This window comes from Amblyomma americanum, chromosome 8 (assembly GCF_052857255.1).
Source record: "Amblyomma americanum isolate KBUSLIRL-KWMA chromosome 8, ASM5285725v1, whole genome shotgun sequence".
Taxonomy (NCBI): Eukaryota; Metazoa; Arthropoda; class Arachnida; order Ixodida; family Ixodidae; genus Amblyomma; species Amblyomma americanum.
In genome coordinates this window covers 12709801-12732806 of record NC_135504.1, presented here as the reverse complement: position 1 = coordinate 12732806, position 23006 = coordinate 12709801, and the positions used below count along the sequence as shown (strand labels likewise).

General features: G+C 45.1%; 1 protein-coding gene across 1 annotated transcript in view; it reads right to left on the bottom strand.

Annotated features, from left to right (window-relative positions):
- The window catches only part of LOC144100924 (fatty acid synthase-like), a 46622-nt gene that overhangs the window by 8869 nt on the left and 14747 nt on the right, over nucleotides 1–23006 (bottom strand). Inside the window, exons 8-21 of the mRNA XM_077633847.1 lie at nucleotides 21865–22251; nucleotides 20706–20895; nucleotides 18932–19161; nucleotides 16460–16663; nucleotides 13666–13923; nucleotides 12236–12452; nucleotides 11296–11550; nucleotides 9664–9837; nucleotides 7606–8830; nucleotides 7014–7174; nucleotides 5124–5333; nucleotides 3259–3588; nucleotides 1904–2023; nucleotides 341–696 (exon numbers count right to left, since the gene is read on the bottom strand). Coding sequence (XP_077489973.1) covers nucleotides 341–696; nucleotides 1904–2023; nucleotides 3259–3588; nucleotides 5124–5333; nucleotides 7014–7174; nucleotides 7606–8830; nucleotides 9664–9837; nucleotides 11296–11550; nucleotides 12236–12452; nucleotides 13666–13923; nucleotides 16460–16663; nucleotides 18932–19161; nucleotides 20706–20895; nucleotides 21865–22251 — 4317 coding nt within the window. The remainder of the gene's footprint in view (nucleotides 1–340; nucleotides 697–1903; nucleotides 2024–3258; nucleotides 3589–5123; nucleotides 5334–7013; nucleotides 7175–7605; nucleotides 8831–9663; nucleotides 9838–11295; nucleotides 11551–12235; nucleotides 12453–13665; nucleotides 13924–16459; nucleotides 16664–18931; nucleotides 19162–20705; nucleotides 20896–21864; nucleotides 22252–23006) is intronic.

The window sequence follows — 23006 nt, the reverse complement described above, 5'->3', positions numbered from 1 at the left end:
GCTGACCTACCATTTCCTCTGCCTGTTTCCAACATCTCAAACTCATTCTACTGCTTGCAGTGTTTATAACAAGTTCATAATTATAAATCAGATGCGCGGCGGCAAATCATTAATTCAGCAGTTCAGAGACACCTCTCTTCCATCGGCTGCAACTAGGTCTAAGCGAAAATTCCCATTTCAGATTGAAGGATTGGAGGCATGAGAAGTATTCTTAGTCTGTACGGTTTTGATTTCTATATCAGAATAAACACACAAGGTGAAATTTCATTTAAGATCTGAAAAACAAAAAGGGCAAATACCGCCATGTATTTCGTCTAAATAAAACATAAATGCAGCTTACTTCAAGCAAAACTTTTCCCACATGCTTGCCGGAAGCCACGAAGCGGAAGGCTTCTTCGGCTTGGTCTCGGGCGAATCGTTTTGCGACAAGTGGCCGCACAGCACCAGCGGTGATCCCCTCTCGGACGAGTGCTCGGACACGACGCTTGTCCTTCTCAGTGGACAGACAGCTGCTGTGTAGCCTTTCAGGAACGATGCTGTGGAATGAGATGCCTCTGACGAGCGCGGACTTTCCCAACGAGGGATCCTTGGACAGGTGGAACTTGCCGATCTCCAGGAAGCGGCCATGAAGTGCCAGGCACCGCACGCTGACCTGCACCTTTTCTTCGCACATAGAGTTGAGCACGAGGTCTACTCCTGTTGCGAGTGCAAAGTAGAAAGAGGTGATGAGATCTTAAAGTATAATCGATTCAAGTAAGGGAAAAGTTACGCCGTTTTCCCCGGCCCTCTCATGACCAACATCAAAGCAATAGCAGTTGTCAGCTGGACGTGTCACGTGCGCTCTACCAGCTACCACAGCAGGTCGTGATGCAGTTTTTTACAATTTAAGTTCAGTAGCACCTATACATCGCACAAAAAACAGCTACAGTTTTACGTGACCCCGTGGCTTCAAAGAAAAAAAAATGAAATGAGAATTCACCGCTCATTGATCACATGCTCAATTCCAAGTTGTTGATGGGCACTTTGGAGCATCCCACCTAGTTTTACCGCGCGAGCTGTATCTGCGACGAGCACCAAAATTAAAGCGAAAGTCTGTCCCTAAAATATGAGTATTCCATATGCATGTCACACCCCATTTTCATAGTTTTTGGATCAGCCTTGCGCACACCCGCGATCAACTCCCCATCCATGGTACGCACCGCAGCAGGCCAACAGACAGCAGCAGGCCCAGATAGTATACACTACACCATGCATGCACATCTCCCTGAGGCCGCCGTTGAGGCACTTCTAGAATTCTTCAACAAAATCTGGATTTCAGGGAAAATACCTGACGCATGGAAGAAAGCCATTATAGTGCCTTTCTTGAAGCCTGGCAAACCATCATCAAGTCCTGGTAGTTACCGGCCAATTGCACTCACCAGCTGCCTAGCAAAATCATTTGAAAGTGTGGTGAACATCCGACTAACCTTTGTTCTTGAATCTCATCACCTATAGACGTTTTATCTTGAGGTAAATGCGCTTTCAGTGGCGATTGTTATAGAAACGTGCTAAACTGGGAGAGCTGATTGGTGTTCATTCTGACGACCAGCGCGAAATTCGACAAGGAACAGAAGGATAGACCATACGTGCGCTAACAACTGAAAGTTTATTGAAAAGCAACGCGAATATATTTTCCCGCTTATATTCGCGTTCCGTTCCAATAAATTTTCAGTTTTAGTCAGAGCACGTTTTGTATTTTCGTGCAGTCCCTTGTCGAATTTCGCGCTGGTGGTCAGAAAACGATTAATTTTCTATTAAGGCTTGCTCGATTTAGATCCTCTTGCTGTATTTAGGCTGAATGCCAACGCAGTTTTCAATGTTTTAAATTGCTTGCGTCTAAGTGGTGTCACAACAACAGCCTTACCTCTACCGTTGGTTTCGCGGAGCACAAGTTCCTCAAAAGACAAGTCCCGGGAGCTTGATATGTTCTCAACCTTGAGCTGTTGAAAGCGTTGCCTGAGAAATTCTCTTTCCTCTTGAGAGCCTGTAGAGGATTGTAAAAACGGTTAGCATTGTGTAGTTCCTCAGTTGTAACTCTTGCATTAGGCGATGAAATTCAAAAATTTTACATCAAATTAAACATGTCAATTGTTTGCTTCCTCAGCACTCCACAACGTGAACCATTTTCGAAAGCAGCCTGCGAGGATATCTAGATATTATTTGGAGAGCGACCCCCTGAGCATGGGCTCCACAGCTGTTCGCTCCTATATACAAATTCCTGATTTTTTTGTTCAGCCGCAACATTCCGAATCTTTACAGTAGCATGAAAAAAATGCTTCAACTTCAGAGTCGGATATTCTAGAAAAAAAAACCTTTCTTTTTCTGCGGAACAAATATAACAAAAGCAAATATAAACGCTTACACTGATTTTTCTTGAGAACAGAAAATCGACACAGGCGTCACAGTGGCTCAGTAGCTATGGCGCTCGGCAGGTGACCCGAAAGACGCGGGTTCTATCCCGGCCGTGGCGGTCGAATTTTGATGGAGTCGAAATTCTAGAGGCCCGCGTACTGTGCGATGTCAGTGCACGCTGAAGAACCCCAGGTGGACAAAATTTTCGGAGCCCTTCACTAAGGCGTCCCCATAGCCTGAGTCGCTTTATAACGTTAAACCCCATAGACCAAACCAAACCAGAAAATCGACCGAGCATTCTTCAGGGCACCTTTACCTACGGCTACCTTTGTATTATTCCTAAATATCTACGCTCGTCAATAAGATCCTATGCCAACAAGCCCATGACCAAGCCTGGCTACCCTTACTCTCCACCCACCATCATCTTTGTCAGAAGGACTCCTGTAGGTACCGTCCACTAGGGCTCCGAGGTGGTTACCGAAATGAAGCGGTAATAAAGCGCAAGCCTGAACAGACCATGACATTCTCCACGACCCAGTCACAAACAAGTAGAAAACACAAAATAAATAACAATCCATTGTGTATGGAGAGCGCAGCTAATTCGAGCGCGGACTTAAGCACAACGGAAGGATTCTACATTTCCACCTGGTGGAAAAACGCTTATTTCTGCACGTTTACGATTCTCTAATTGAAGACCAAATTTCGGCAAAGAACAAAGTGATCATATAATGAGCTCCTCCTCCGTTCTTGACATACGAGCTGGTGTGGAAGACGTCCATCTAGCCAACAACGGTGAAACCGCGAAAAGACGGGATCTTTATATGGCTATCGTTGACATAAACAACACTGCTCACTGTTCGTACTTACCAACGGTTGTAAACACGGTGCATCCCATAGAGAGAGCGATAGAGATGGCCGCCTGGCCGACGTCTCCACTGCCGCTCTGGATAAGGAGTGATTCTCCAGGTTGCATGTTCCCTCGTACCAGGAGCGTGTAGTAGGCAGTGGAGTATGCCAGGGGGACCGTTGACGCTTCCTCTAATGACCAGGCATCGGGAACCTCCCACAGCAGCTCTGGATCCACAACAACGGATGTAGCCATGCCCTGAGACGGCACCAATCCCATGACACGGCGTCCTTGAGGTTCGCGGCCCGAGAACTCTAGGCCAAGCAGGCACTCTGAAGTTGCCACAGCGTCTACGCGTTGCGGGCAGAGAGTTGTCCAATAGTCATTCCTTGGGTAAAAATATTACCACGACGCTAAAGCGACTGCATTTTGCCCACCTTTCACTTTGTTAAAGTCACATTCCTCGACCACTACTTCCAATTTTAAGACATATTCATAGCTTGTACCTTGAACTGTACAATGTTACGGATCTGTCACTATCAAATACATTTGAAAGCGCGCTGAAATTAAAGACAAATTGATTTTCCTTGTTTTGTCCAGCTTCTCACACGAAAACTATTCATGACTGCCGAGCGGTAACTGGGCAATATATTATTGCAAATTTCTTTGGAAGAACTTGCTGTAGTCTCCATAATATAATTTAGAAGCCATTTATTGCCCACTTAAGCTAAAGCAGTTTCCAATTACTTCTTGTTAGTTAAAGAGCATCACGATCAGACGCAGCTGCGGGCTGGTGCAAACTGCGGTCCTTTGATTACATTCTTTAATAATTAATTGTTTCGAATAATGAATCTGAAAATAGAGATTTAGAAAAGAATTATACTGTGTCATATTTATCCGTCTTGCATAACAATCTTATCACTAGATTGGCGCACTTTCTGAAACAACCGTTTTTCACAACGTTCTCACTGCATATGATGCTCCAACATGGAGTTTCTTGCTCCCTAACAACGAACTGGGGTATCTAAAAGGCAGAAAGAGCTAACAGCCACTAAAGGCAACAGAACCATAAGCTTTTATTACAATTTCAATTACCCTTCTTACTTTGTTAATGCCATTTTCTGCAAAGCTATTTGTGCAATAAACCTATGTTGACGTAACTCTTTTTCGGAAGAAAGGAAGACAAATGTGAGTAATTTTTCGACGAATGAAGTATAAGGCTTATGTTATACACCGAGGAGTTAATGTTGAAATCGGTTTCGCGAAAGCTGATGCTTACGTTACCCTTGAGTCGTCTCGGTGGAATAAGTTGCTTTAAAATTTGGTTCTGTTTCTGAGGAATTTAATTATTTTTCACACTTGTTTAGACTTGGAGCTCACAAAGAGTGCTAGTCTTGAAATTTGGACACGTATATTTCACGCGCTTAGGCCATTTATTTTGCTGCAGCAAATATTTTCTTGTCATTAGAGTAAAACTTGTGCTCCCTCTTCTTGTACAAATTACTTCCGCTGCCTATTCCTAACCGCTTTATCATACCAGATCGAGAGAGGCATCTAAATTTATGTCCTTTATTTTGCAGCACAGATCGTGCAACGCTGATCGAGGAAGCATTATTCCACGCGGCTCCCATGTCGTACTAGTGGATCGCTTATAGCGGTGACTTTGGCCATAAAAGCCCATATCGGTATTCAAGACACCGTTCAATGCACCGACGTAGTTTTTACCTAGCTGTCTATAAGGCGGTGATCACGCAGTTTCATTGAAAACCATGCAGAATCGAAGCCTAATTATAATTAAGGTACGAGCAGTCTAGTCAGCTGTCCTCCTTCACAACATACCGCATACTAAAATATTAAGCCTTCGCGTCGCACAGAACATACTCACCGGGCAGAGCACCGGAAGGAAGCTTCCCGGTGGCAATCATGACGTCACGAAAGTTCACCGCGGCGTAATACACGCTGCACAGCACTTTCCCGGAACTACTGGAAGGCAAGCCGTAACGCAGCGGAGATTCGTACCACTGAAGGCGTGTGAGATCGCCTTGAATCGGCACGTTGAGAAAGGCGTACCCCGTGAGCCTCTTTGGTGCGCCACCTGCGTTGAGCCAGTCCGAAATGCTTCTCAGCTGAGGGCCACTTTTGTGCCCAGCTGATTGGGGCGAAAAGTATATGAATGAGAACCACGGTAGCATAAACCACTGGTTCCTCGGAACATCCGTTCGAGTTCTATAGTTCTGCTGTTAACTTCTCACAGTCGCAGTGGCCTAGATACCTAAGAAGAAAAAAGCTGCGGCCGTCTCTGCATCCGTCTCCTACGATAGAGGTACGGGGTTTGGTCCACAGTTCCGTCAGGTAACAGCCAACTTTCCCCTTAGTAAAAGCATAATCTTAAAAAAAAATCCCATGAAATCTCTCTGGCCGGCGTACAGTAGGAAGAAAAGGAACGGCAACATTCTTATTACATTGTATTTAGGATTTCACTCCGTTCCCGTATCAGGGTGTCGCTGCGGGCGAGACGCATCCATGTGTTTTGAACCTAGTGCCTATCTCGGCACAGTCACACAATAACGAAGGAATCGAGCGGAGTTCGACATGTCATGCTATCTCAGAATAACAATGGTTTGTGTCTGTCGTTCCTTCTTTATTGCTTAGTAAAGCTCTGAGTCCATTTTATCGAAATGCAGAAGGAAATGGGTCTCTGTACCTAGCTCGTCCAGGCCGCACACATTATTCACGACACTGTTCGGCCAAGCTATCCTTGTGCTATTGAATTGCAATGAATGTCGTCATCATATCATGAAGCATGTGCCGGTTCTAGTTTATTTTCTATAACATTTTGGTTTTCCCAGAGAAATCGACCTCATTGTTTTTCTGGGACCTTTCTGGCAATTGCGTTTATTTGGGCAGCGTGCGCGGGTTCTCTGCAAGCCAGTGTGTTCCGCATAAAAATTTATCACGGTCACCTGCAGCAGTCTGGTAGGCTTTCTGACAAGCACACCTTTCCTGCATTGTGTTATTCCTTTTATACATTTATCTATTGCCCCTGCATAAAATTTTCCTTGGCGCAGCACCTCTTACATGTTTCCTTCTTTCAGTAATCTGCACTTACTGAACAAAGCAGCTGGCTTGTGTGTTTTTGCACAGCGACATCCATGCGCGGGGATTTCAGTTCGTTTTTTTTTACAGCAGATGCGCGCGTGCACAAGATATTGCTACAGATGACTTGGACTCCATGGGTAGGGCTCCATAGAATTACAAGATTACTGAAACACCCAAGAGTTTCCGTTAGTAAACATAGCTTACAGGCTGAACATACGTGTCAACTGTACCGACGAAGACGCTAAAATTCTCTTTGCTATATCATATGCACCTTCACTATTCACGCGGAGCTTCGGAAAATCTACCTTAAGCACCGCCCTTCTATTCAGGTATTGTAGTTTGCTTTAACACCTGTAAGACGGCCGTAATGCCGTTTTATTAAAGACGGGCAACCTTGCATGAGACTTAGTTACAGTAACTATTGTGTGCGTGCGTGGACACTTCTATCTGCAAGCCCATGATCGCTTCTTTTCCTGCTGTCGGACGTAGCTGGTGTTTTGTTCCTAAGTTTCTATTGCTTCCTGGACCTAAGTGTATCAGAACAGCCTTTTTTTTTGCCTAAGCACTGCGCGGCTCCACCTGTTGCTATGCGGTACTTCTTTCTACTAAGATATGTTCAAAACGTAGCTATAAATAGCTTGGTGCTATCAAAAGACGGAAACCACACCCCACTCACGTGAACCAATCGTCAGGTGCCGAAAAGAACCCCAGTGCCCGTTGCGTTGCACGTTCACCAAGAGGTTTCGCTCCAGGACACGTCTGTACTCCTGGTCGCTCAGCGCTGCGTCAGTAGCCTCTTCCGACTTGCTCAGGCTCGCGTCGAAGATGCACCTGGCTCTAAAGAGAAGAATTTCCAGTCCTACTTATAATACGGCTCTTGTACATTTCCCGGTACCTTAAGCAAGATGCGAATAATAAGCAGTCATAGGTTATTGCACTGCTCACCATCGAGGCGACAGCAATTTGTACACTGCACTCAACGCAGCTATTCAGTAGCTTCGAAAACGAGACTTATTTCTGAACAGCAGGATACACGTTATTCGTCATAACGAGGAAAAACATTTTAACAATATTATGTAATACTCATGTGCAGGTGTTAAAAATTAGTGTGAATTGAAAAATGGAATTTCATCAGACACTGGTATCAAGTTTTTTTTATCTTCTCAAAACAATACCAAGGTCGAAGTTGAATTCTTTATAATACTTATTTTGGTTGCTGATATAAAGGTAGGAAAACTTAAGCATATCAGAAGTGTTATGAGCCTTACCTGACATGGCCTGTAGTTGCCTCCTGTCGTAGGCAATTCACCAAACCAACGACACCACTGATTCCGCTATCCTTTCCAATCAAAGACAAGTTCAGGCCTTCGGGCTTGCTTTTTCCCTCGATCAATTTGGCTTTTAGCGTCTCGACCCAGCCGAATGTCGTGTTCTCCACTGCAATCATTTCTTGCTTTGTGGTATCCGCCAGCGCGCTCATTTTTCTCAGTAACAGCAGAGTGGACCATTTGTTCGACTTCACTCCGACTGACCGAAACCCACAGGTTCGAAGAACTGACATGGCTTTCTCCTTTGTGTGAATTGTGGTTTCAATATTTCCCACCTTCGACAAGAACACTCCTGCCGGAGGCAAGGCTGTAGGAAGCAAAAGAAGCGCAAATGCGTGTTCTTTACAGTGCCTAGACAGCTTCTCAGCCACAACTTCAAGACGCACTGGGGAAGTGAGAGGAACACGGACCACGACCAGCTGGGCATCTGGCAGTTCCTTCACAGAGTTTGATGTTGGATCCCACAAATGCCTCACGATGTCTTCTGGCAGCCGTTGTGGCTTCAGTTCATTTGGACACGGATGTGCCACGGCGTACTCAATCTTCAGCAACATGTTCGACAGCGGTAGAAGTTTAGATACCCACGGAGTTAAGAGAAATTTGCTTCCTGTGAACGCCATTTCAAGAACACGGATCTTCTTTCCTGCCGTGTTTTCTACAGCAACGTCGAGAAGCGGCCTTAAAGGATCCTCTTCTAGAAGGGCTGTGTGGAGGATGTCTTGATCAAGGTCATTCTTATGGGTGGTCAGTGCCCACTGCACGGCAGAGGCAAGAGATGAAGAGGAATCGTTGACCTTCGTCTGAATGGCTAAGAGAACACGCAGAAGACCGTTGTTCCCACGAGTGCTCTTACGGTATTGGTTGAGCATTTCCTCAGTTGACTCATAAGAATCATTGAGTAGCCCAGGGATGTGATGCATTTCGTCAGCGCTTGCCACTAAGATACGCCGAGCGATAGTGCTGCAAACACACACATATTCTTTCAGGCGAGCCTCCCGTTCTTGTATGATTGTTTCGTCGTCTACGTAAGGAATGAAGCGGTACTCTTCTAGGCAGGGCGTTTGTTTTACTCCACCTCGTGCTACGATGTCAGCATGGATACCTCGAAAAGCAACCCCGCCGGCGCTGCAGGTATTCAAGCATCTGTCGTACAGAACGGGTATCCCTGCACAACAGAAAAAGGCGGATTGTATAGGTATACATAAAGACGGATTGTACAAATATACATAGATATAGATTGTTGTATTGCAATCATGATATAGAATTTGTTGTCAGAACGCACTTAACTTGCGAGACATGGCGGAAGCCAGCAGACACCGGAACCAGAGCTTAGGGCATGTCTTTTTTTATTGTAGTTTTTAATCAACGGGAGATTAATAAAAGCAAGAGAATTGTGAATTAGGATCCTACCGGTGGCATGTGGTTGTTCTGCTTTCATTAATCTCCCGTTGATTAAAAACTACCAATTAAAAAAAGACATCCCTTACGCTTCTTGGTTTCGGTGGCTGTTGGCTTCCGTCATGTAGGTCATACAGAACATCTCTTGTTCCCTTCACTTGTGGGCTTAACAGTTTAACTTGAGAGAGCCATTTTTGGACTGGTCTATTTTTAAAACATTTATCATTCAGCACAAAAGTAGGAGATAGAAAACTAGAGTAAACAAGCATTGCACCACAAGTGATGATCAGTAAATACTGAGTGCCAAATTAGCACCTGGTGTTACTTCTGATCTTACGTCCTTAAAGACATTCTATGATCTAAGAAAGCTATCCTTAAAATGCTATCCAGATATACATCGTTACTGTCTTCTTTCTATTCCAGCAAAGGCTGATAGGTAAGCCGTTCGAGTTCCTTGTTTTTACGCGTTGGGAGCAACTATGATGAGAAGCACGCGTTAAAAAGTGAATGTATGATGCCATAATAGATTAATTTTCTTTTCTGGAGGTGGATACAATGGAGGTGGAGACAATGAAGAAACAATGGTTTCCCACTACTAACCTTTTAATCCGACGTCCTGTTCGACCTGAGCGTGGAACTGAGGATCGATGCGGCAAGATTCCAGTCTTGCGAATTGCCTGAAAGCTCGCAGTGGGTCATTAAAGGCGCAGAATTGAAGCATGCTGTCAATGAAGGTCACCCAGTTGTCCGTCCACATAAGCTTGCCATGGGGTTCTGAATAACGGACGGTGCAGACAGCAGTTTCACACTCTGTCGCTTAGAGTAAAGCACGCTATGAATCCAGAAACCAAACATCAATGTTTAAAGAATGCAAGGCATCTCCTGTCGCTTCTCTTGTTACTTGAAGGAAATATTCCTGGTAATCCGTTATTACGCCCTGAGGGAAACTGACGCTGCCTTGAAGTTCGAGCAGGCTTGTATATATACAATACTTAAATAAACCTTTATCAAAATTTTCGCTTACTAACATCACTAACCTTCTTACATATGTCAATATTAAAATGTTCGTATATACGCTTCTACGGATTTCAAGAAACCTGTTTACAGTACTCTGGTAAATGCTGACAGTAAACCATGTTCTAATGATAACTGCAGAAGTGAGAAACTCACCGATAAACATTTCAAGAGATTTTACAGCAATCACATTCTACACGCACCTTGCTTCTTCTTAGGCAAAATGCAGTGCATGAGTTCGGCGCGTATTTGGTTATCCAAAGCAGCAAACGTAATAAACTGCATTTTAGCTCACTTGACTTATCCAACACAAAATCACACTTATATTTCTCTGAATAGGAAGCAATTGCCGCTTAAGCTTTGCAAATGATAACATGCATGATACAAAACTGCAATATCTTTAGTTGTCTGGAATAGATGTGAACTGACCTTTGATAGCTTCGAGGATGACTTATGTGAATGTGAATAACTGAAATTTATGAATGGGCCTCGAGCAAGTCATGCCAAGCCTCATAAGACCACATGAGACGCTTGACTTCACGTGCGATTATGTAACCTCCGTTAAAAGTGCAATAAATCTTTAATTTTCTGCATAGCAGGCTGTTTTCTTCTCGCGTAGAGCTCATTTAGAGGTACCCATCAAGAAGGCGCTCACTAGCTATCGTGTGATCCGGTTTCATTGTTCGGCTAGATAACCTCCCACGCCGAGCATATATTATAGCAGAATGGCGGCTCATTCATCAAGAACTGTTAGCACCCAAAATAGGCCTAATTATTTAATTGCTTGAAGAAGTAAGATACCATAACTTGAGAGCTTAGCCTGCTGAAAAGCCGGTAGATGAAACCTTCTGGGTAAGGAGCTGGCCAAGATAAAATACACCTGCCCTGCTGAACAAAACACAGCTGCATTTTAAACACACCAAATATTTCAAAATACATCGATGTGCGTGCGCATGCACGCAGTGATCCGGTGGCAGGACGTATGCGGTGAGATAATAACACGATGAGAAAAAATAAATCGAGATCATGGCTCTCTATGTCGTGCGCCTGCTCCGTCATATTTCAACCCGTTGTCTTCCGATCATGTTCTCAAGTAGGCAGAACCTAGCCCCAAGTGCACGTTGTGTACCTTGAGCCTCCTCACACTGTGTGCACAGAACCTAGTCCTTGAAAGAATTTGGAAGCAGGAACGAGGGCAGACTACCATGAAAAACTAACTGTGCAAGTCGGCCTTCAGAATGCTCTTGAAGCTGCCGCTGTACCCGTAGCCACGGAGTCTGAGGTCTTTGTAAATCTCCTCGGTGTCAAGCTCGCACGGCACCGCCTCGACAAGAGGGCCTGGTGTGCTCTTGCCGAGGATTTCCTCTCCCTCTTCGGCGACTCGGATGCGACCGCTCGCCACAAGGGTGCACCCCTCGCTGACCTCGAAATCACCAGATGCTGACATGACCTGCACCTTGAATCGCACAGTACCTGCAACGAAACGATTACGCCATGATCTGCCTGAAATGCTTTGGAAATGATGTGATCAAATGAGCAGGTCCTACCGCACAAGATAACACCAACATGAACGAAAAAGTCCCCTTACTTGAGAGTGAGAGAGAGAGAGACAGTACTATGGCTTCAATTTTGTTTTCTTTCGCGGCGCATATGGCTCTAATGATTTATAAATGCGAACGTAACCGCCTTAGCAGTTGAATGCGCTGGTTTATTTAAAATGTCAGACCTTTCTGAAAGGACTTTTGCTGGCCGAACCTGAACACTTCTACGAGGGATGTCTAAACAGCACCTCTCTGTATTGTTTCTTTCTTGCCGCTCATATCAAAGGATAGTTATCACATCTAAAACCAATGACAGATACCATGACCCCTTGTATATTGTGACTAAGCCCTTTGATTTTGTGCATCGCAGTCGGCAAACACGCTGATGGAACGAGCAATCACTCTATGAAACCGTCCAAACACATGTTCAAATGACATATTCTGAAGCGTTGCAAACAGCACTTATTAGAGACTTCTATATCTACAGCGCTAAAGACGGGACAGAAGGAACACACGAGTCACACAACAGAGTGTGTTCCTTCTGCCCCGTCTTTAGCGCTGTAGATATGGAAGTTAAAAATCAACTCGCCCAGCATACTGTATTATTAGAGACGCACCAGATTTTGGCAAGATGGTAGTCCTATGGAAATTGATGTCTTCAAAAACCACTGGCACTTTGTGGAATGGTTTGCCGCTTCGTTTAGTCAGGGACTTCCACGCCAACACCATGTAACCGGCTGCGGGAAATATCACACGGCCATCGAGCTGGTGACCGGCAAGGTAGGCATCTCCGTCGTTCGAGTCCACATTTATGTCGACTACATCCTCTGAAAGCTGGAGATAATAACATCACTCAATGGCGGGTCCACTTGAATACGGGGAAAAGAAAGAAATAGCCGCCTGTCAGATTGTTCTGAACTTTCATTGCACTTACGCTCTATAGAGTGACCAGAAAATGCAATTTAAAGCTCAATGTCGCACATGTTTAATGGAAAACAGCACATTTTGAAACGTTTAATTTTCAGGTGGTTGGCCGGTTCACGCACAATACCGAGACACAGCAAGGTCTGAGCGCCTCCACAAACGAAACGCAGGAAATGCATGCATCGCTAACTACGTCCGCCTATAATGCATTGCCTATATTGCATTGCGACGCCGCGTCCAGGTTTTTGGAAGCGTCTAAAGCTATCTGCGCAAAGTTAGTAATAAGGACCATATCTGAAATCCGTCGGAAAGGCGATTTCGTGGCTCGAAAAAAAATACTTATCAAAAACAACAAAAGATTTTACAGTGCACAGGTTCTGCCTGGTGCTTTAACGTTTTGTTCCTTTAAGCGGTGGAATGTTTAATTAATGGAAACTGTTGGTGAGGTTTTGTTGCAAAAGCTGCTTCGAATGATAGAAAAAGTAATTATTCGGGCATACATTTCTTGAAGGGCTCGAATCATGCTAGCGTCGAAGCCTACGCCATGCTTTAATTCTTAACGTTTTTATCTATTTGTTATTATGGCCAATTTGAGGGCTTCAAAAAAGAGGCCTCGAAGTAAAACATAATGCGTCTCCGAAAGTAATATTCTTCTTTATAGTCAACGGAAGCTTGTTCCTCTTTACACCACACCTAACCAGCGGCCACTCAAGAGCCAAAAAATAAAGCTACTAGGTAATATTGTTAAGAAGACAGCTGATAAAAGTTTTTTTTTCCTCACGACATCTATTATGAAGGCAGTGTCCCCTAATGACGGCACGTTGCAACTAATTGCGAGAAACGAAAACTTGCCTCACCTCTCTCAAGTTTCGCTGGGACGAATGAAAGAAGCTGATATTAACCGCCATGTCCAATCAGAATGCAACTTATTACATTCTGATGTACTAGATACATATACAGATCAGACAGGTCCCAAGAATGGGTACCGGTAGCTTTCTGGATCTACGATCCTTAGCATGCAATTAACTCCGCATTTCAAATTTCATGGCGCGTTCATCTCTGGCGATATTCAGCTGAGAAGTGGCAGATGACGTTGTTCTCATTAGGTTCTAATTAGGCGTACCTGTTTCGATCCAGCGAACTCGTTCCATTTAGCTACGGTCCATCGCTGCGAATGGTCCCAGCTGACGAGGTGGCCGATGCTGGGCGTGCCGCGTGGTACCGGGAACGGTACCGGTGGATATAGGGGTGATAGGTGCAGCTGTATACCAAGAGTGTGAAGCTTGCCCAGTGATTTGAGGAAGAACGAGAGGTTGTCGTCGTCACGATTCATCAGTCCCAAGGGGCTGGCGTCGGTGCCGAGGGCGCGACGCAAAATAGGCTGCGAATGGTCGAAAAAATAGTGGCGAAACTTGTTAAATGATGGCATACATAAAGAAGCATTAATAAGATGATATCTAGTGATAGCATGCGCACCAGTGTTTGTGTCTTTCCTGTGTTGCTCCAAGTAATTTCAAAAGCGCAATTATGTATGCCCATGTTAACTACCCACTAGCTCAATTTGAAACCTCCTAATGATAGCGTATAGACATCAGAAATTAGAGGCCCCCAGTGTCGCAGAAATAAAAAGAATTGCGCATTCAAACAAATTGTACAATGACGCTCAAAGGCGTCAGCTTTAAATCAACATGTCTTCTTAATAATGTGGACTCCAGAATTTCAAATATAAATCTAGTAAATTCTAAATGAAAGTCTCTTCTTAGTGGCAGATAGCGAAAAAAATACAAAAGGGATGTGCAGGGCGAGCCCGATTGCGCACAACAAACGTCATCCATCGACGCATCGTTATGTCAAAACCGGTTCGTTTGCGCAAGCTTTTTATGCAAACAGGTGCACACCCATTTCCGAGTAAGGCTGTGGTGTTAAGCTGTTGAACTTAAGGTGGCGTGGTCGAGACCAGTAACAACGGTTGTACGGGACTTAACCGTGCACTGAACGGCAAAGCGGAAACCGAAGTTGTTGCTAATGGTTACATGCATGCGTATGCCGGGTGTTTCACCTCAGACGTTTTAGCAATTTTTAAAATGTCCTTTCTGAGATAAAAGAGCGACTTTTAGGCATACCACTGTCAGCGCTGTAGCGCATAATACAGCTAAAACGTCCTATCTAGCAGGCCGCTTGATTAAGATGCGGTAGTACATTTTTAACTATTACTGTTAGTCTCATTATATGTTGAGAGGCGTGCAGCCCGCCATCAGTAATATCCACACCATTTTTTTAAACTCTGAAAACCCAGTAGCCTCGGCACTATGGCCCAACAAATTTTGGCTGTTTCGAGACTCGATGAGTTATGTGCACTGGAGGGGTTGCTTTCTGTGCAAGCTCCTCGAACGGGCATGTATTTTGGCGCGAAGTAGCAAACATTGGTTGGGCCGCCGCGCCAAGGGTAACCGTGTTTTCGAAATTCCGCCAACTGAGATGCATATTACTTACGGTAGGCTACACGCGTCTCAATGTATAAGCAGTCCAACAGTAATAGTTGTTAAAACTTGACTACGCAGTATTAGTTAGCCAGCCTACTGTTAGCATGTCTTAGCTGTATTCTGATGCACTGCATTGCTGACATTACTGTGCCAAATAAAGCCCTCTCCTAAACCCAAAAGCCAATATTTAAAAATTGCAGAACGTCTTAGGTGAAACAACTGTCATGTGTGGGGTATCAAGAAAATTTTTGCGTCACTAATACTGCATAAACCTGAACTTTTCTTGAGAGGTGCAAAAGAAAAAGTTCAGGTCTACAGACAGGTACTCTTGAATTAGCACCCGTGAAAGGCGTCTACAAGGCACGGCTGCGACATATAGGCTCCAAGGGTTCGTGGATTGTGCCGATGTCTCGATCGAGTGTCTCGTGTTCACGCACACGAAGCTGACGGCGTGGCTAATGATTCTCCTTATATTTCTTCTAAGCTCGCTAAAATCAGCCTTTCTGCAGTCCCATTTATGTGCCGTTTTAAACAAAAGCTGACAGTCTTTTTTTTCTGTCGAATGAAACGTCACCTGTCACGAAGACACCGCCTGCATGCAGATACTAATCGCAAATTTCCTCGAAAATTCCCGCCCTACATTTTTTTCCATTGCTTCCGATCTACAACCACAGGGAGCCCCGAACTCTAAGCGCACGGAAATATTACCCAACGACACATTTTTTGAAGAGCCGCAATAGTAAAGCGGACAGATTATTGTATTTGGGCACACTTTGCATTCTAAAAAGGGAGCAATTACTAACTCTCATTGACCCAATTCGAGTTATTGACCAATTCGCTTTCTCCAACCATATGCTTGCCGTTAAGGTTAGCTAAGTTTGTAGAGCGACTGCTCCGGTGAAGCGATGGTCCCGGGTTTCAGCCACGGACCAGGAAGAATTTGTCTTTAACTGCGAAGTTTCTCAGAAAACTTCATAGCTTTCCATTGTAGCCGTTTGGCTTTGTTTGGGTGGATACCAATGAGTAGTTACTAACTTATTACAAATCTACACCACCTTGGGGGATTCCCCCAATGATCTGAGAAACTTTGCATTCTATACACGGTATGTAGCGGTGCCTTCTTTTCCCAGTGGTGTCTGCTGAGTTGCTGAATTTGTGGACGCTTTCCTGCGTGGAGGTTTTAGGTATGCTTCAGCACTCCCTTCAGTATCCATTCGATTCTCATAATTGTTTAAAGATTTCTCTCTTTTGTGTCATTTCCGCTGCACATATACGTTGAGTCTGTATAAGCTGCAGCGCGTTCCAGAAAAAGAGTTCCTTGCCAGCACCATATCGAATTAGACTCCCAGCCATGTCCTGTGTTCCAGCGGTTCTCCGTATCAAGACCCCCTGTATAACAGCTTCCGCACTTTCAGGGCTCATAAACGTACCGACCTGTAATATGCAGTGTGGTCCAATCTCTACGAGAATGGCGTTCTTGGGCACATGCGAGAGGGCCTCGTAGAAGAGGACAGGAGCCACAAGGTTCTCAACGAGGAAGTCCGCCGAGCAGTGCTGGGCTGCGGGTTCATGCCAAAGGCTCTCCGGCACCGAAGAAGTGACCCAGCGTTTGCTACGTGGCTTCGGCACCGGTACTATCTGCAAAAAAAAAAAAACGTGTAATGATTGGACTCGATTCTAGTCAGAGGATTTTGCTAGGTGTCATGGCTTAGGGTCTCAGGTGACCTCAGAATTGAATGAAGCAAGCAACGCTAAACCCGGACAATGACAGTAAGAGGGAAGAAATTGGTGAAGTTTCCTTTGGACGTAAACAGTAGCCGTTTCTCTACGAAAGGACTTTGTGCAAAACTATGCGTGCCTCCACAAACTTACTGCCACACCTTCTGATAATTCCAGAAGTGGAAAGATGCAAGTGGCTGCAGACGACGAAGGGAGCGAAAGGGCTTGTTAGTACCATAAAGAACCCACTATTCCTGCTGCATGTGGATATGTGACTGTACAGCAACATAACTGAAAAGAGAAGAGAGATTTGCGGTGCTCTCCTAGCGGAAGAATGTAGCATTAGTGCCCCTCTTTGGTTCCTTTTAATGCAGTAGCACAAAAGCCTCATCGGAGAAAAATCTTGGCGGCTATTACGACGCCTGTCAATAAATCCGCTGTTAGTCGACGAGGTGAGTGACGTTAGGAGTTCATGTTATATCGACGAGATTGCTGGTGTGCTGGTGCAGGGGCATTTGTGAAGTGACATGGCCGAGCCCGGTGGAAGTCTAGGCTTCAGTTGGCACTTGCGTTTGGTTGCGTGCAGACGTGCCTAAACATAGCAGGTATCAGGTTAGCATGGCTCAGACTCAGCATATGCAAATGTTAAGCATATGCTTTGAGCAGCCATGAGGGACCAGGAGAGCAGGCCGAGCGGACCTCCGGTTTTCATGCTATCGCATTCTGAAACCGTGGTGTAATTATTTGTTCCTTAAATTGTTTTTTTCTTGTAGCGCCTAGCATCTTTCTTGTGCTCACTTTCAACAAAAGATGTTCAAACGTGTTTTGTTCAATCTTTGAAGACGTCCAAGGGACTAAGGCTTTTCTGCCACTTTGTTCATATTGCGCTTTTTAGAAGCTCATGTTTACTATTTCTCTCTGACAGAGATGGAGACGAGCGAATCCTTGCTCCGTACCGTTCTTTTAAGGGCATGTAAGCATCGAATTCAATGATTTTTCAGCGCACAAATTACCAGGCGATGCTCTAAGATTTTGCAAATTTCCGCACTATGTGGTCATTTAGGCATGCCCCTTGACAATCATGTCACTAATCAGTGAGGGGGCTAACAAAGAGACAGTGCTGGAACTCGCTGCGTCTTTGACACTCGAGCCTCTGACCGAGCATGCAAGGACGAACGGTTCAACAATCTAACGATTGAGTGGCACCACCACGGCCCTCCTGCAACTGGCGGTTCCGCCTGTGCTAGCCCGCACTCCGTCTTTTCTTTTCCAATCAGAGTTGTCTATACTTATCGCCGTAGCAAACTCTCACATGTATATTTTCAGCCCTTTGAAACCTGTTTTAGCGTGCAAGTTTTGGTATTTTCGTAGTCGCTGCTTGCCCTGGCATTGGCGGCTGCGTTCGATAATTTATCTATCGAGGTAGTGGCTCCAATAACCCGCCTTCTGTGCCACAGCATATAGTAAATAAGTGACGTCGTCTTAAGCAGCGTCGAGCCACGCGAAAATGGTTGCTTCGGCCGCTGGCGTCACTATATGGGCGGCTGTGGTTTGGTGCACCTCACTGCCCATTAACTGCTACGGTTCTTAAATTCCTGTTTGTGCTTGGATGTACTCCGTTGAAAAAAATTTGGTTGTCAGTTCCAGCTCCTCAGTGATGAGAGGGGAAGCGAAAGGTTGCAATTCTCTGGTACGTAGCAAAACACATCATTTCCGGTCATAACCTGCCAGTAAAAATATCTGAGATGAAGCCATGCGTTCCGTTTTGTTGGAATTTGAAAAGAGAACATTTAAACTGGTGTTAAAGGTAAACTAATATCAGTTTAAGCAGCAGCTGTGAAGACGGTCACATTGTGTAAAGCGGTCATAAAATTCAGGTATACAATCGGAAAATGGTCGTATTTAAGGAGTGAAAGGTAGGGTATGTTGTTCGGCTAGTTGCTTTTTGTCGGACATCATGGAATCACAGCGCTTGCAGACGGCGACACACAGATTACACACACACAGCCACAACAACAGATCGAAAAACATGCAACGCATGACAACGATTCAAATGTCTGATTATTGCGAGGTATCGTGTCATTATCTCTCGAAGAAGAAGCTATCTGTAAATAATAAACGATTAATTGCAGAGGCTGTAAAAAGAAAAAACCTTCATCTAATTTCCTATATATCAGCGTGCTTCACCTTCTGCACGGCGTCCAGGAATGCGGGTGCGACAAGCTTCATGTGCTGGCTGTGGAAGGCCACGTTCGCGCTGTCGACCTCGCGGACAAAAGCGCCTTCGGCACAAAGCTCTTCGACCAGCGCGGCTACGGCATGCTTAGGGCCGGACACGGTCACCGAGTCCGCCGCGTTGTGGCACGCTGGGACCACGCCATCTGGGCACCGCTTTGCAGCCTCTTCCCACGACAGCCCTGGACATAGCAAGCACCACAGTTGTGAGGGCGAGATGTGCACCAATGAGCGCGCCTTGCAGCATGACTTGCACAAAACAGAATAGGAAGAGTAGATTGCCTTTAATTTTAGTGCACGCGTTCAAACGGGCTCCTGAAGCGACCCGAACAAATAAACCGTCAGTAGCATGGCGAGGTCACTGAGGGTTTGTTTAGATTTCGCAAAGTTCATAGGCCTCCACAGAAATACAGCAAATGTTAAGCCCGCTCAGAAGAAAGGTCATTACTTTATTTATACTCGTGTTCCTCACATTTGACGAAAGCGACAAACCATAAGCGCGTAGAGCGATTCGAAGAGTTCGTCTTCCCCTGTTGCTCCGGAAGTGCTGTGCAATTATAGGGAGCTTTCGGAGGCGGGCTTGTAGATGGTAAAACAAGAATCGCGGCTATGAGAACAGGAGACCTGGGATGTATAGCTTATATGTTCAGATACGATAAAACGATATGCCATGTCGGCTTAACTTCCCATTGAATGGGTTTACATTAACAAAACTGCTTGTCCTATGCCTAGTCCTAGCATTCTTATCGATCAATATCCATCATGAGAATGCGATGCGTGGATCGCCGAGTCCTAGGATTGAAAACTGTGCGCAAAAATCAGATCCCTCTTTGTTGATCAAATCCAGCTGAATATCATTTAAAGATACGCTTCTAACGTAGCAGTTGTTTTATATTCACTATCTTGCTATATTTCTTCCTCTTTGGTCGCTCTAAAATATCCCCAACGTCAGATGACTACTGAGGAATGATTCTGCTGTAGACACAGTTAGGGTCTGCTCTGCAGCGCTGAGGTGTGAAGTTCCTTGCTCTTGTAAATATAACGCCGTCGAACCTTACAGCACGGAGTGCTTTTTAGGTACACAAATGCGTCCAGCCAATTGGCGAAACAGAGGGAACCTCTAATGTCAAGATGGCTGCAATGTGTAAAAATTCTTTCACACATGCTACCGACACCCATACCCCGCTCTATAACCATCTATTGGGGAGGGGAAGTGGTTGTAAAAGCAGCAAAAGTGAAGTAACATTTATTTAACACCATAGAGAGCTCAGTACTAGCCCGTATTTTTTTTCTCGTTATAGGGGGAGGTGGTTTCGATCAATTCTCTTGGCTTTTACTACCGCGTCCTTTGGACTTCTGCTTTCATCAGTACTCCACAGTTTCCGACTCTCCAAGTTCAACCAAAACAACATATCCTTAGCAGAAATGTGCGTTGAATCCATTCTTTCATCAGCATTTTTGTCTTGCCGTTGACAGCAAGCGGCTCTATTATAGAATTAATTTTTAAATTTCATTCAGCATTTGTGTCTTCTTAATGAGCAAAAATAACTGCTCTTCAGTTGCGTGGAATCGCTTCCCTAGAATTACGTAGATTTCAGTCGCATTCGAATATTCGTTTGGTATTATCATGGACTATTCATTCACACTAATTTCTCCTGTCACTCGGCGCTGAAAAGGGTCTTGATTCATTTCACAATTAAATATGGTCAGAAGCCGCTGCGCTCACCGAGGGCAGCCATGGCTCCACTGGGCAATTGTCCCGTGTCAATGCTGCGTCCTCGCCAGTATGCGCACAGCACGGCCTGTTCATGAGTCAAGCAGCCATCGGCATAGGCGCACCCGATTTCCCCAACTGAGTGGCCCACCATGCCGTCCGGATGAATGCCGACAGCGGCGAGCGTGTCGACAAGCGCCACCTGTTTCCCGAATTAAAAGCCCAATTGCAATGTACAGGCGCAAGTTGCACGAATGAGCACCATAACCTTAGAGTATGATAAAAAACGTATTTTCTTATGCGACATTAATTTCAGAGATTGCGAAGAGTAAGGATGTATTTAGCGGAGCAATTCGCATTCACGCCCTGTTTGAAGTCTTTGATTGCCTGCTGTCAAGGTGTTCTCACTCGTATTCGTATTCTCATTCCTACCTGTACATTAAAACTAAAACTGTGCTTTGGATTCGTTCGTCCATGTGCCGAAGTATTGAAAAAAAAGACCTAAAAAACAAAGGCGCTATCATCTAACAGTGGTCCAGAGCAAATTATTGATGACACTCAGAGAGGTGGGTGGACAAAGTTCTTCACAGCACAGAATTAACAATAGGCGAGACGGCAGTCTCATCCCTTTCCAGCGTTTCGACAAGGCACTCGTGTCCATCATTGCGTAGTAGATAGAAAACAAGGCCCAGAAGACTAAAAGACCTTTCCTCGAAAAGCTGGCTAGCGAACTGAGGCCTTTCACCTTCATCTTGTTGGGTTTAGGTCCTCCTCATCATTCAGTAATATAGGACTGTCCAGGAGATATGTACAAACCCTAGCTATCCGCAGCAGATTTTCTGACTGCATATCGTTTTTTTTTTGTCATCACGATGAGCAGTAGACGAATAGCAAGATAAAACAAAAAGACAGAAGCGAGAGAAACAACTTAACATTTTGTTTCCCTACTTCCTAAATTAACTCTCATTTCAACTCGTCATTCAGTAGGGATTATTTTTTGAGCTGCATGAAACTTTCGGGGCCAATCGGGCACTCCGCTTTGTAGTTTGCACTGGTTTTCTCATGCTACTAGGGCATACGTACACGGACCAAGTGGGAAAGGCAGCAATGATACCTATCGCCACAGTCGCAGGTTCTAGAACAGCATTCTGAGGATTTTGGCTGAACGAACCTGAGCAGCTATAATGGAGGCCTGCACCGACGCCATGCAGTGCCCCGAACCATTGTCCTTGGTCATGATGTCGATGAGATCGATTCCGAACGCCCTCAGAACTTCGTGGGACTTGCGTATAGATCGGGCAAAGACTTCCAACTGCATCATCTGCCGAGCCATCGCTGTCCACTGGCAGCCCATGCCGGTGAAGACGAACCATAGGGGGCGCTTTTCGGATGTGACACGCTCAGCGACCTTGACAACTTCATTGCTGGACCCGTCCACAGAAACCAGCGCGAAACCCCGGTACGGGAAATGTTTCACGCTTGGCTGTCCGACTCGGTTTAGGAGTGCATAGGCGGAGTCTGCGTGAGGTCCCTCCTCTTCTAGGCGATCCAGCGTGCGCTAGAATTAACGTCGTCACCTTAATCTGAGTTTTCAAATGATGCAACAAAAGAGAAAAAAGAAACTGCTTTGGCATAAAAGCGAATGGGCCCATTGCATGTGGGAGAGGTAGGCCGCACACATCTGCACTTGCTCATGTATTCGCCTATGAACGCAGTGAAAAAGCAACTGATCATCTCTTTATATTGACATAAAACCGACACATCATAAACATAAGGACCCGCCGCGGTGGCTCAGTGGTTAGGGCGCTCGGCTACTGATCCGGAGTTCCCGGGTTCGAACCCGACCGCGGCGGCTGCGTTTTTATGGAGGCAAAACGCTAAGGCGCCCGTGTGCTGTGCGATGGCAGTGTACGTTAAAGATGGTCCCAGGTGGTCGAAATTATTCCGGAGCCCTCCACTACGGCATCTCTTCATTCCATTCTTCTTTCACTGTCTTCTTTATCCCTTCCCTTACGACGCGGTTCAGGTGTCCGCCGATGTGTGAGAAAGACATTGCTCCATTTCATTTCTCCAAAAACCAATTTTAAATTTTTCAGCATAAGGGTTTTAAGATTGCAATTTATGATAAGCCCATTAGCGTAACTACTGTTTATACAATATAATTGCTACTAAAGAAAAATATCTAGCATGTAGGTGATAGAAGCCCTTTTGACAACTGTATTTACAGGTTGATGAGCATTTGTAATATATAAGGCGTCCTCTAGAAATGATGTGTTCTTAACCACCCATCTGATGAGAGCAACCATGTAACAG